The 13735-nt window shown below is 39.1% G+C and overlaps 1 protein-coding gene across 17 annotated transcripts in view; it reads left to right on the top strand.

Moving 5' to 3' along the window:
* The window catches only part of Lrrfip2 (LRR binding FLII interacting protein 2), a 119285-nt gene that overhangs the window by 97739 nt on the left and 7811 nt on the right, over window positions 1–13735 (top strand). For 13 of the 17 annotated variants that reach the window (XM_070006602.1, XM_070006607.1, XM_070006604.1 and 10 more), the window contains 3 exons: window positions 4759–4860; window positions 5123–5255; window positions 7652–7701. In XM_070006602.1, the coding sequence (XP_069862703.1) occupies window positions 4759–4860; window positions 5123–5255; window positions 7652–7701 (285 nt within the window). The remainder of the gene's footprint in view (window positions 1–4758; window positions 4861–5122; window positions 5256–7651; window positions 7702–13735) is intronic. The other 4 variants (XM_070006606.1, XM_070006605.1, XM_070006616.1 and 1 more) reach the window with 1 other exon arrangement.

Here is a 13735-nt window from a genome sequence, read left to right as displayed (position 1 = left end):
CCCTCCCTTTCCTCCTCTGTCCATCCCTTTCCCTCTCTCGTCTTTCCCTCTTCCTCTTTACTCTCTCTGGTGGCATAAAGTTTCAACTCAGGCATTCCCCCAATGAATCACAGCCCTTGCCCTTTTTAGTTGGTCATCTCACATTTATACCCCAGCTGGTTTAGATGACATGATCACCCTGTTTATGCTTCCTGTGTCTGAAATGTTGGAGAATACCACTACACTCAGTCTTTTTGCTTAAGATGGGAGTTCAAGAACTTTTTGCCTATGGGCTGGGAAGGTGGCTCAGTGGTAGAGCACTTGCCTTGCATGCCTGAAGCCCTGGGTTCAATTCCTCAGCACCACATAAGCAAAAAGAAAAAAAGCCTGAAGTGGCGCTGTGGCTCAGGTGGTAGAGCGCTAGCCTTGAGCTGAAGAGCTGAGGGATAGTGCCCAGGCCCCAGAGTTCAGGACCCACGACCGGACCCCCCCCCCCAAAAAAAAAGAACTTTTTGCCTAGGTTAAGTTTAACTGTAATCTTCCTAATCTCAGCATCCTGAGTAGCTATTTTATTTTATTTTTTTATTTTTTTTTGCCAGTTGTGGGGCCTGAACTCTGGGCCTGGACACTGTCCCTCAGCTCTTCAGCTCAAGGCTAGTGCTCTAGGCACTTGAGCCACAGTGCCACTTCCGGCTTTTTTCTTTTTGCTTATGTGGTGCTGAGGAATTGAACCCAGGGCCTCATGCATGCAAGGCAAGTGCTCTACCACTGAGCCACCTTCCCAGCCCATGAGTAGCTAATATTGTAAGCATAAGATAACATGTCCAACCATACTTGTCTGGTTTTATAATTTTGCCATTTAAAAAATGCTATATCCAAGAATCTGTGGCTCATGACTATAATTCTAGCAATTCAGAAGGTTGAGATCTGAGGATCTTAGTTTGCAACCAGCCTAGGAAAGGAAAGTCTCTACCCAAAAGCTAGAAGTATAACTGTGGCTCAAGTTGGTAGAGCACTAACCTTGAGGAAGGGGAAAAAAAAGCTCAGGGATGGTCCCAGGCCCTTTAGTTCAAACTCCTGGACCAGCACATACACAATAAAGTTAAAATACAAATACAGTTCGTTATTGTAGCTATTTTAAGGGCACAGTTAGTTAATGGAGTTAAGTCAGTTTCCATTGCTGTACTAGCTGTTACCATCACCATCCATCTTAGGATGTTTTCATTTCTAGTTAATACTCTATACCCACTGAACATATTACCCACCTCATTTCCTACCCCAGCAGCCTTCTTTCTTCTGTCTAAATCGATGTGTCTAATTATTCTAAGTATCTGATATTAATGGAATCAAACAGTATTTCTTTTTTTGTGCAGCATATGACAGACTGAATGTCCTTTTTTTTTTTTTTTTGAGTTAAGATCTTGCTTTTTAGCATAGGCCATAGCCTGCCTCTACCTCCCAAGTGCTGTGATTACAGAAAAGTGCCCCAATATCTAGTAGCGGCTCTTGATTTTTGTTGTTTTTTGCCAATCCTGGGGCTTGAACTCAGGGCCTGACCACTGTCCTTGATTCTCTGTGTTCAAGGCTATTACTCTACTACTGGAGCCACAGTGCCACTTCTGGCCTTTTCTGTTTATGTGGTACTGAGGAATTGAGCTCAGGGCTTCATGCATGCTAGGCAAGCACTCTACCACTAAGCTATGTTCCCAGCCCTTCTCCCGACTTTTAAGTCGAGAGATACCTAATGTATCACAAGCTTCATTTTCAAGAATTATATTAGTAACTTAATGAAGAAACATGTCAATATTACCCAAGTAGAACTTTTTCCCATTCTTTTTCATTGAGATTAGTCATTTTACTTTTGGTTCCACTGCTATTCTTCTCAAGTGCCATGTGTAACATAGGTATATACAAAGGCCAAGATCTCCATTCTGGCTAGATCTGTTTATGCTATAGTGCAATTGCATCTGTTACTCAAAAGTTCAGCCCAGTAGTTCAGCCTAATATGTTTGGCTTTGTACTGGTGGGGAAGCAGTATGGGATTTGAACTCAGCTATCTCCCCAGCCCTTTTGCTTTACCTTTTTTTTTTTTTTTTTTTTTTTGCTTTAGTTATTTTTAAAAATATGGTCTGGTATTTATGCTTGGTGTTTCTTGACAGAATTGTGCTACTGAGTCCAGCTTTATGGTGGGGAGGAGGTCTTAGAAACTTTTTATCTATTCTTGAGAACAGCCCTGATCCTTCTGAAATCTGCTTCTTACTAGGGTAACAGGGGTGAGCCATCATGCCCAGCCGTATTTGGCTTCTTGATTGTACAATTTGAGGTTAGCTCAGGAAAAAGGAATTGTTTATATTTCTACAAATGTATACTTTTACTCTAAAAAAAATCTGTGGAAACAATTATTGGTACATGGAAACCCAAGGATGGTGATTATATGGTCAGGTAATACAGAGGATTTCAAATTCAGCATGACTATATTTGGTTTAAATATAAGGTATTTCAGTAGTTTCTGAAGTTTTTGGTCAAATGGGAAAATATAAAAGATGTATTTTATTTTCCCATATATAATTGTGAGAAGATAAAATTAAAAACTGAAAGAAAAATAAAACCTAGTACTTAAAATGTGGAATGAGGAGCAAATGTCAAACATTTGCTAGAATTCCTAGTTTCAAATTGGTCTGTTCCTAAGAGGTCTTTTCTGTTTATTAGTATTCCTGTGGAGCATGTTGTAAAGGTGATCACTCAGTTATATGTCGTGATGCATGGCACATGTATGCATGTAGATATACCTGTAACCAAGATTTCTAACCCAACATCAGTTAAAGGGATGGTGTTGCTTGCAAATATAGCTTAATTCTTTTAATGTTTCATTTGTTATTAATGAAATAGAATGTCAGTACTAGCTTCAAGCGTTATAGGCCCTGTGGTGCTAGAAACTCAAAGTGATTAATTTGCAGACTAACTTGAGACACACCACTTCTTTTGAATTTCCAAAGTTTGTGGAAAGGAAATTAGATATTGACAACTGCAATTTGGATAAGTAAAGAGAAGACTTACTCTATAGAATTCTTTTTCAGACATTACATGAACAGAATGCTGTCTAGGTTGTGATACTCATTTTCAGGCCTTGCTACTTACTGTGATTTGGACAAAAATAAAATAAACCACTCCTCTGTGGACCTTAATTTTCTGATCTTTAAAATGAGGCAAAGACAAATAGTATGTTTCAGAATATGTAAGGGAGACATTTTACATATAAAATAACGTATAATGGGGAAATTATATAAATTAGTAACTTTTGTTCTGATATGTAATGGTAGTGGCTACCATTGTGTGGTGCCGACCATTGCTTTTTAACAATTTGGTTGCAAAATAGGATTGTAATGAAATTTTAAAGTTGCCCAATATGCAGCCATCAATAACTAAGCAGTTGACCCACTTTCAGAGTTCACAAATTGCAGTAAAAGTTACCTGTTGTAATTTTTTTGGGTTATGGGAATGCTGTTAGAAAAATATGTAGAGAAACAATATGTAGAGAAAGCCTTTTTTAAGTAGTTCAACTGGTACATACTACTTATTGTAGTAGTGCTTTAAAGTTTGATTTATTTTATTACATAATATAACTATGTTCCTGCTTCTGCACTATCCTCCCAAGTTGACAGTTATGATTTAAGAAAAAGTGGGAAATGCTCAGTAAAGACATAAGACTGCTTTTCCTGAACCTCTGTTGTCTGACACTGCCACTGAGCCTCTACCTGGGGGGGTGTGGGAACTGCAATTATCCCTTCTTATTTTCACATGAGAAGATTGAGGCTTAGGTATGTGCCAGAACCTCTAAGCTTGATTTTGAAACTCCTACCCTGCTATACATTGCTTTTTTTTTTTTTTTAATAATATTTTTTGGTTGGTTGTGGGGCTTGAACTCAGGGTCTAGACACTGTCCCTGTTTTTTGTTGTTGTTGTTGTTGTTGGTCATGGGACTTGAACTCTGGACCTGGGTGCCTGTTGTCCCTACACTCTTCAGCTCAAGGAGAGTGCTCTACTTTGAACCACAGCGCCACTTCTGGTTTTCTAGTGGTTTATTGGAGATAAGAGTCTCAAGACTTTTCTGGCCTGGCTGGCTTTGCATCGTTATCCTCAGATCTCAGCCTCCTGAGTAGCTAGGATTACAGGCATGAGCCACCACTGCCAGCCTTGTTTTTTATATTTTGAAAGTATTCAGAAAACCAATGAGTCTTATTTGTACTTGTTAAATTAAAGAAAAAAAGATCTTTTAGAATCCTTTTGAATGTTTTGTCATAAAGATCACATGGCTAATTTTTTAAATAAAATAAGTTACATATACAAATTGTTTTTCAAGCCTTTTTTTAGTTAAAAAAACTGTATTTAAAAAAATATAAACTGTTTTAATTAAACATAAGAAGTATTACTTTACCAAATGAAAATGTACCGAGGAGGTCAGTAAGGAAAATTTAACTTGTGCTGCTGTCTTCATCTTCTGTTTCTTGTTTTCTTGACCATTGACTGTAAAAGAAAGATTTGTTTTGATGTTTGATGTGAGAAGCATGTTTTGCCAAATTTATGCATGAGAACTAGTTTCTACTAGTACTCTGTGGAAACTTTGTATCTGGACACTATTCTTCCTCTGTCTGCTTGTTCCCAAACTCCTTAACTGCTCTTTTGCTTCATAGGCCTTTAACTTTGCTTATTTGAATTAGTTACCTTTCACTTGCTCTTTATCTATGCTATTCTTTCCATTGCTACCTTGCCTAAAACCAGGCCCTAGAGAAACAGAGAGAACATATTGCCTGCCTTAGGAATGAGCGAGATGTGCTTAGAGAGGAGCTTGCTGACTTGCAGAAGACAGCGAATACAACAGAGGTATGTTTAACTCGGGCCTAGGGCTCCGGCTCTCACTGCTATGCTGTTTTCTTTCCCTCCTTCCCAATATCTTTGTTCACCTGAATGCAAAAGCAATTTCAATTTAGAGGAATAAATCATTTCCTCTACAGAGGCATAATCCATGTAACTAATTCTAAATAGGTTTTACCTATGTCACTCATACATTCTTACAGTGTTACCTCTCAGAGCTTGCTGCTTCAGTGTGGACCATCTTTGCTGATGATTATTTTCTTCCCCACAGAAACATGGCTTAGTTATAATTCCTGATGGTACTCCCAATGGTGATGTTAATCATGAACCCATGGTTGGAGCCATTGCTGTTGTGTCTCAGGAAGCTGCTCAGGTCTTGGAATCAGCAGGAGAAGGACCACTAGGTAAGATACTGTTTTTGCTTTGTTTTGGATTAATGTTGTTAGGCTTCCAGCTTGTTCATATCCCATCTTGGAAAATAAAAACCATTTGAGACTTGTCTAGATCCTCTAACAAGATCAGAATCTGGACATTTCTAATAGACATTCTTGACCTTGGGAAAATAGCATTTAAGTCATTGTCAGGTTTTAGTTTAGCCACAAAAGTCCCTGGATAGAAGTGCCCCAGATAAAAACACATTACCTTTCATTTAAAGCAGAGTCAGCATGCGAATTGCAAGGACATTGGGTGGGCAGGAGACTTATCAGTATGTTTTTCGTTTCTTCTTCCTGGAACATCTGGTTTTGTGTTCTACTGTTTAGTTGTTCAGCCTTTTGCCTACCACCCACCCTTCCTTTAGTTTTAGTTTTACTTTTCCTTCCTTCCTTCCTTCCTTCCTTCCTTCCTTCCTTCCTTCCTTCCTTCCTTCCTTCCTTCCTTCCTTCCATCATTCCTACCCTCCCTCCCTCCCTCCCTCCCTCCCTCCCTCCCTCCTCATCCTGGTACTTGAACTCCGGGTCAGGGCAATTGTCCCTGAGTTCTTTTGCTCAAGGCTAATACTCTACCACTTTGAGCTACAGCTCCATTTCTGGTTTTCTGGTGGTTAATAAGAGTCTAGTGGTGAGATAAGAGTCTCATAACTTTCTTGCCAGGGCTGTCTTTGAACCATAATCCTCTGATCTCAGCCTCCTTAGTAACTAGGATTACAGGCATGTAGAGCCAGCCTGGCTCTACTGCAGAAATAGATCATTGAGAAGACAGGTATTAGAAGACGTGACATGTAAATCAGGGTTTTCAAGCCTCTTAAAACCTAAGCATCTGAAGTGTGATCCTTTGCTGGGTGCTGCTGGCTCACATTTGTAACTACTGAGATCAGATCACTGTTTGTAGCCAGCTCAGGCAGGAGAGTCCATGAGACTCTTATCTCCTACCAACCACCAAAAAAGCTGGAGTAACTATGGCTCAAGTGGTAGAGTGCTAGCATTGATCAGAAAAGCTCAGGAGCAGCACCTAGGCCCCGAGTTCAAGCCTCAGTACTGGAACAAAAACAAAAAAATGTGATTTCTTCAAGAATCTAATGACATGTCTCTCCAGGAAAACACAAAGAGACCTGTTCATTACACCTACTAAGAATCCTACTCTAGAGGAAGAAAAATAGCTCAGATAGATAGTGTACTATGAGCTTACTTTCATTTATTGGGGGGAAAGTCTTTTTGCCCCTTTTCCATCATCTTATTTTAGTTATTCACAGGTTTTCTGCAGGAATGGGAGGTACTGTTAAGGTACAGTAGCACAGTTGAAAGCATTTTAAAAGTTAGTTAAGCTGGGTACTGGTGGCACATGCCTATAATCCTAGCTACTCAGGATGCTGAGATCTGAGGATCACGGTTCAAAGCCAGCCCGGGCAGGAAAGTCCAATTAACCAATCTCTAATTAACCACCAAAAAACTGTAAGTGGTTCAAGTGCTAGCCTTGAGCCGAAGAGCTGAGGGACACTGGCCAGGCCCAGAATTCAAGCCCCACGACTGATCCCCCACCCCCCCAAAAAAGTTAAGCATATCCTGTAATGTACAGGATTCCAGAAATTTAATCAATTGTAGAGCAGGTTGATAAGGCAGAGAAAGGTAGCCCATGAGCAAGAGGGAAGAGATAGAGAGTTGAAGGTATCGATGGCAACAGACAGCTCAAGTGTCTGCCTACCTGTCTGGAGGGCTGAGGAAATCAGAACATAGGCTATCGCCAGGTTGACCAGGTTCAAATAAACTATAAGTCTTTCCTCATCTCCAGAGGGGAAAAGCAATCCTGTCTACCAGCTGTAGGTGGGCCCTGGTGACTGCATCCCAGTCTCAGACTTGCCGTAGGGTGTCCCATCTTAAGAGTGTGTGTCCTTCCCTCTGCCCACCAGTTTTTGTGGGGCTTTGCTTTCTTCCACCATTGTGCTCCTCTGTTACCTTTCCTCAAGCTTGCCTCACAGTCCCACTCTCACATCATCACCTCTCCCATAGTTGGTTATCTCTCTTGCTATAGACTTAAGCCTTCAACGCCATAGGTGTTGGAGTTGTCTAGATCCTGATGAAAGCTCGTCAGTTTTTGAAACAAGTAAATGGTTCCTTTTTGTACTTCAGTTTGGTTCTATTCTGGGAACAAGTGTATTTTTTGCCCTGATGAAAAGCAGTGTATGGCAATATATTTAGTATAATTAAATGCTCTTCTATAATATGATTAAAGCCTTTGTTTCTTTTCATGTTCAGATCTGTAATGATCAGATTATGTTTGCTATGTATGAACTTGGAAGAATGTCTAGTTGTTCACAGATTTCACCATTACAAATTTAGTTTAAAGCCCTTTCTATTTGTTTTAGATGTAAGGCTACGAAAACTTGCTGGAGAAAAGGAAGAGTTACTATCACAGGTAAAATATTCTCCTCAATGGAGGTATTGATTTCATTTTAGTTTTTTATATAGTAAAATATTAAAATGTGCATTAGAAATTGGAAAATTTAAACCAATAAGATTATTTTAAACTTACTACATGTATTTAAATTTTAGAATGGTTTTAAGGATAAAAAGATGATTCATATTTTTATGTCTTTATTCTTTTAAAAAACATTGTAGGTACACACACTTTAATGAGTCATTTTGTTCTCCAAATCTTGTGAAGATGACCATCTTCTGTCTGACCCTCCTGTCCTCCCTCTTTTTCCTTGTCTGTCTCTCTGTGTTTCTTCGTGTGTGTGTTTCTGTCACTCTTGATACAAGGGCTTGAACTTAGTCCTTACTCGTAGGCAGGAGTTATGCCTCTTTAGTCATAGCCCTTATTCTTATGTCATCATTTCTTTCAAATGAGGTTGTATATGTGTGTCCAGAATTTGGCCTGGACTGCAGTGTGCCTATTTATACTTCCCATGTAGCCAATATAAAAGATGTATGCTGGGGCTGGGAAGGTGGCTCAGTGGTAGCGCGCTTACCTTGCATGCATGAGGCCCTGGGTTTGATTCCTCAGCACCACATAAACAAAAAGAAAAAAGACGGAAGTATTGCTGTGGCTCAAGTGGTAGAGCACTAGCCTTGAGCTGAAGAGCTGAGGGACAGCGCCCAGGCCCTGAGTTCAAGCCCCACGACCGGACTCCCCCCCCCCCAAAAAAAAAAAAAAGATGTATGCTACTGCGTTCAGCTACTGATTGAGATAGTTGTGTTTATGCTTGGGATGGCCAAGAACTGCAATCCTCCTAGTCTCCCCCTCCCAAATAGCTGGAGTTTACAGGCATAAGCCACCACTCTTGGCTTCTCTGTGACCATTTCTATCCAGTTCTTTTTCTGACTCTGGTATGCACTCTCTCCATGTAACATGTTTGCATTACTTCATGGTTGTTTGGTTTTAAACAATCTCTGTTGAAATTCCTCTGTGACAGATGAGTCTCTGCTATACACATGCACATATCCCATTCCCATAGCCTCTTAACATTTAATCTATTTATGTCATCAGGGCTCTGCTCACTGCTCACTGGGGAGATGTGTTACATTCTAGGACTGCCTTTCATCTCCTTTACAACTATTTGTTCCACTGCAGTTAATATTACAATTTTTTCTCTTCATATCATGTGTCTGATTTTTGTGTTTTTCAATAATTTAGTCACAGTTTTAAACTGTAGCTTAAAGGCAGGGTTTCTTGATATAGCATATTTCTTTCAAAAGACCATCTTGATAAATGTTAGAGCATCTGATTCAACACATTCTGAACTAATGGCTCATCCTTTCCATTCAGGGATATCATCCTTCATAAGCATGTGGGGACTTCGTCTGCCTGTGATTTGGGTTGGGATTCCTTTTCCTAGTCTCTCCTACCTTCTTACTTCTTCCTTTTATTTTGATTTAAACTTAAGTAACTTCTTGAGGAAAGTGTTTGTAGGCTGTTCATTATACATGATCTTTGAGGCCTGAAAGTGTCTTTCCTTCTTACTTAATTACTACTTTGGATGAATATCTATTTCTGGGTTGCAATAATTTTGCTTCAGATTTTTAAAAAAGGCATTCTTCATTGTCTTTTGTCTTTCAGTGTGGTTGTTGAGAATTCTGAGGACACTTGGACTTTTAATCTTTATATGTGGCATATTTTCCCCCTACTTCTGAAAGCTTATATCCTATTCTCTTTATTCTTAGTGTTTTGTAATTTCAAGTTGATGTATTTTGATGGGCTCCTGTCAATTCTAGAAACTCCTTTAGTTCTGAGGCAATTTCTTGGAAACTTCATTGATTTTCTCCATTATTCCTGTTCAGCCATTCAACAAATATTGTCATATTTCACTGTTTAGCAGATACTATTCTTGTCATTGGGATATTTAAGTGAATAAATAAGTTAAAAGCATTCCTGTCCCAGTAGACCTTATATTCTAGTGGAAAGAGACTTGTGACAATAAACAACAATAATTAAGTAGTAAATCATAATGTTAAAAAGGTTGTAAATACATTTCTTCTCTGGCTACATTTAGTTGTATAGGTATGGGGATACAGTAAATACTTATTACGCATGTATTATGAGGTAGGAGAATGAGGACTATATAGGAGAGTGATGATAATGATGGACCTAGAAATTATACTGGGTAAGGATTGAGAAGACATCTGGGAAGACATCAAGACACTGTGGAAAGAAGATGGATTAGTGGGTTAGAAGTGCTACTGCGTTTGAAGGATGTTAAGAGTTAGAATCTAGAGTGAATGAGCTGGAAGGATTGTGGTTCAATAGAGGATAGATGGACCTAATTAGATGCAGAGAGTATGGCTATCTAATGTTGAGCTCTAATATATGACTATGGGCAGGAGAGGCTGAGATCAAGAATTGATAGAGATGGTAAGAAATGTGTTGAGGAGATATTCCAGAAACTGAGAGGTTAGTTCTGGAAGAAAGCTTCCACTCAGGTGTAAATTGAAATTTCTAGGAATTAAGATAAGTGTTGAGGGCATGTAAATCAAGAAAGAGTAGGGTAACAAAGGTGTGGGATGATGGCAATATGAGAGGATTTGTGTGATTTGAAGAGATGAGATTTGAAGAAATATGAGTTGAAGAGATGAAATTAAGAACAGGGACTTCTCAGGAGAATGGAGGGAGAATATTGTTCAGCAGCAGCAAGGGGAGCCTCCATTTCTAGGAAGATGTACAAGATGAAAACAGCAGTGTGTGGTAAGGTTTCAGGAGTAACAGGTTTCTGTGAGTGTGTAATGTTAGAGGGTACTCAAACAAGAGGCTGAGGAAGGGGTTTGCTGATGGAGGGCTAATTCTAGAAGGCACAGTGGAAGCATGTCTGACATGGTGAAAAGTTAGGAAATGAATGTTATGCATGTTAAAGGGCCTTGTGAGGAAGATGGAGAGGATGGATGACCCTTTTAGAGATGGACATAAGTAGGAATGATGGGGATGATAACCCATAATTCCCTCAAGACAGATAGCAATGACAACCCATGCATGTTGAAAGGGCAAGAGGTCTCTGAGAAGTATGAACTTTAGTTCCAGTTTAGTGCAAACCTGATGCCTAGTTTCCTCTTGATCCCTGTTAATAGAGTTAAGGACAGTTTAGAAAGCCACTTATATATTTCCAGTTATCTTTGTATATAGAAAGTTTTCTAAAAGAGTATTTAACTTTTCTAAAAGTAAACAAAATTGCTTGTTTGCTTATTAAATTTTCTATTTTTAATAAAAGTTATAGGAATTACCCAAATGATGGACTATTTCATAAACACATAATATCTGGAAAACCTGGCCTTTGGGGATTACTTCTCTTCCTATTTGTTCAAATGATCTTGAATACTTAGATCCATGTATCCCATTGTTGGGACCCAAGAAAGTAGTTTTTAAATTAGCATATATTGTACAAATTCATTGTGTACATAATGCACATACATATAATACGTACTTTGGTCAAATTTACCTTTCCTGTTACTTATCCTTCTTTCCTGCCCCTTTTAAACATTTTTAATAGGCTTACTTCATTTCTTTAACTCAGAGCCTTGACCTTCTTTGACTTTCATGCTCACAGCTAGCACTTTGCCCCTTGAGCCATGCCTCTAGCCTGACCTTTTTATGGTTAGTTAGAGATGGAGGCTCATGGACTTGTATGCCCAGGCTGGCTTCAAACCATGAATCTCTAGGTGCAGGCCTTCTGAATAACTAGGATTATAAGATGAGCCACCAGTGCCTAGATCATTATATTCATACATGCTTGTAAAGTACGTTGGCCATATTTATCTTCCCTCATTCTCTTTCTTCCTCTATCCTCTCACTTGTTCCCACCCTCAGTGTACCTGTTTTATACTTCTGACTTTTTTTTAAGACTCAGATGTAACATATGAGAAATGACATGTACCATTACTTTGTCCATCTATTGTGACTGAGATTGTTTTCCTGATCTTTCTCAGAATATTTATTATTGGTATATTGAAAAACTACTGATTCTTGAATGTTGGTTTTGTAACGTGATACTTTCCTGAAAAGTACTTTTCAGATCTAAGAAATTTTTATGTTTAGAAATTTTTGTTAAAATGCCGGGCACTGGTGGCTCACGCTTGTAATCCTAGCTACTCAGTAGGCCAAGATCTGAGGATCGCGGTTCAAAGCCAGCCCAGGCAGGAAAGTCCGTTGAGACTCTTATCTCCAATAAACCACTAGAAAACCGGAAGTGGCACTGTGGCTCAAGCAGTAGAGCACTGGCCTTGAGCTGAAGAGCGCAGGGACAGCGCCCAAGCCCCATGACTGACCAAAAAAATAAATAAAAACAATTTTTTTGTTAAAATCTTCAATGTTTAGGATGATTACCCAATAATGTAATTTCTTCCTTTCCTCTATATCCATTTCTCTCTCTCTCTCTCTCTCTCTCTCTCTCTCTCTCTCTCTCTCTCTCTCTCTCTCTCCCTTTTTCTAGTTTATTGCTCTGGCTAGTAATTGCTTGGATCATATATCAAGTAAAAGTGAAGGAAATGAACATCCTTATCTCAGTTCCTGACTTCAAAGGAAATATTTTGTTTTTTTACCATTTAGGGTTATATTGGCTCTATGTTTATCATATAGAGCCTTTATATTGAAGTACATTCCTTATTATTCCTAATTTCTTCATGGCTTTGTTTGGGGAGAGGGGATAGAAATACTTGGGTTTGAATTTTGAGCCTTGTACTTACTAAACAGACACTCTACCACTTGAATTATGCCCCTACTCCTTTTTTTGCTTTTGTTCTTTTTTAGATAGTATCTTGTGCTTTGCCTTGATCCTTCTACTTATGCCTCCTGAGTAGCTGGGTTCATATGTTTGTACCACTATAGCTAGCTTGTTAATTCACATTGGTGTTCACTAACGTTTTGCTGGCTCAAACTGCTATCCTACTGTTTTCTCTGCCTCTTGAATAACTGGGATTACATGCTTGGTTTCTCCAGGGCTTTTATCTTGAAGAGATAATGGATTTTTATCCAAAGCTTTTTCTGCATCGAGATGATGGTGTGATTTTTGCCCTTTATTATATTTATGCACTGTACCAGATTTATTTACTTATAAATATTTAACTGTCTTTGCACCCCTGGAATGAAACCAACTCAGTATGGTATATGATCTTTTTAATATATTGTTGTATTTAGTATTCACATATTACTGAAAATTTTTATGTCAGTGTTCATTAAGGTAATTAAATCTATAATTTCCTTTTTTTGTATGTTGTTGTGTCCTGTAGTTTTGTTTTTTTTTTTTTTGTTGGTCATGGGGCTTGAACTCTGGGCCTGGGCGTTGTCCCTCAGCTCTTCAGCTCACGGCGAGCGCTCTACCACTTGAGCTACAGCGCCACTTCCGGTTTTCTGGTGGTTTTATTGGAGATAGGAGTCTCACGGTCTTTCGTGCCCGGGCTGGCTTTGAACCGCGATCCTCAGATCTCAGCCTCCTGAGTAGCTAGGATTACAGGCGTGAGCCACCAGCGCCCGGCCTGTAGTTTTTATAGCAGGGTAATACTGTTTATAAAATAAGTTTGGTTAGTATTCCTTTCACTTTTTTCTATTTTATGGAATAGTTTGAGGAGCATTGGTATTCTTAAAAAGTATGGTAAAATTTGTCAGTGAATCAATCCAATTATGAACTTTTCTTTGCTGGGAGACTATTACCACTTTAGTTTCATTACTTGTTAAAGTTTAGAAGGTGTGTGTGTGCGTGTGTGTGTGTGTGTGTGTGTGTGTGTGTGTGTGTTTGAGAGAGAATGTGAGTGTGAGTGTGTGCACACATGCCATCAAGGGCTTGAACTCAGGGCTGAGCATTGTTCCTGAGTTTTTGTGTTCAAGTCTAGGGCTGCTTGATTGGAGATAAGATTCTCAAAGACTTCCCTACCTTGGCTGGCTTCAAACTATGATCCTCAGATCTCACCCTTCTGAATAGCTAGATGTGAACTACTGGTGTCTACAAGAATACATATTTTGAAGTATT

The sequence above is a fragment of the Dipodomys merriami genome, unplaced genomic scaffold (genome assembly GCF_024711535.1).
Source record: "Dipodomys merriami isolate MVZ:Mamm:240054 unplaced genomic scaffold, mDipMer1.0.p SCAF_7, whole genome shotgun sequence".
Classification (NCBI taxonomy): Eukaryota; Metazoa; Chordata; class Mammalia; order Rodentia; family Heteromyidae; genus Dipodomys; species Dipodomys merriami.
This window is presented reverse-complemented; position numbering and strand designations above follow the sequence as displayed.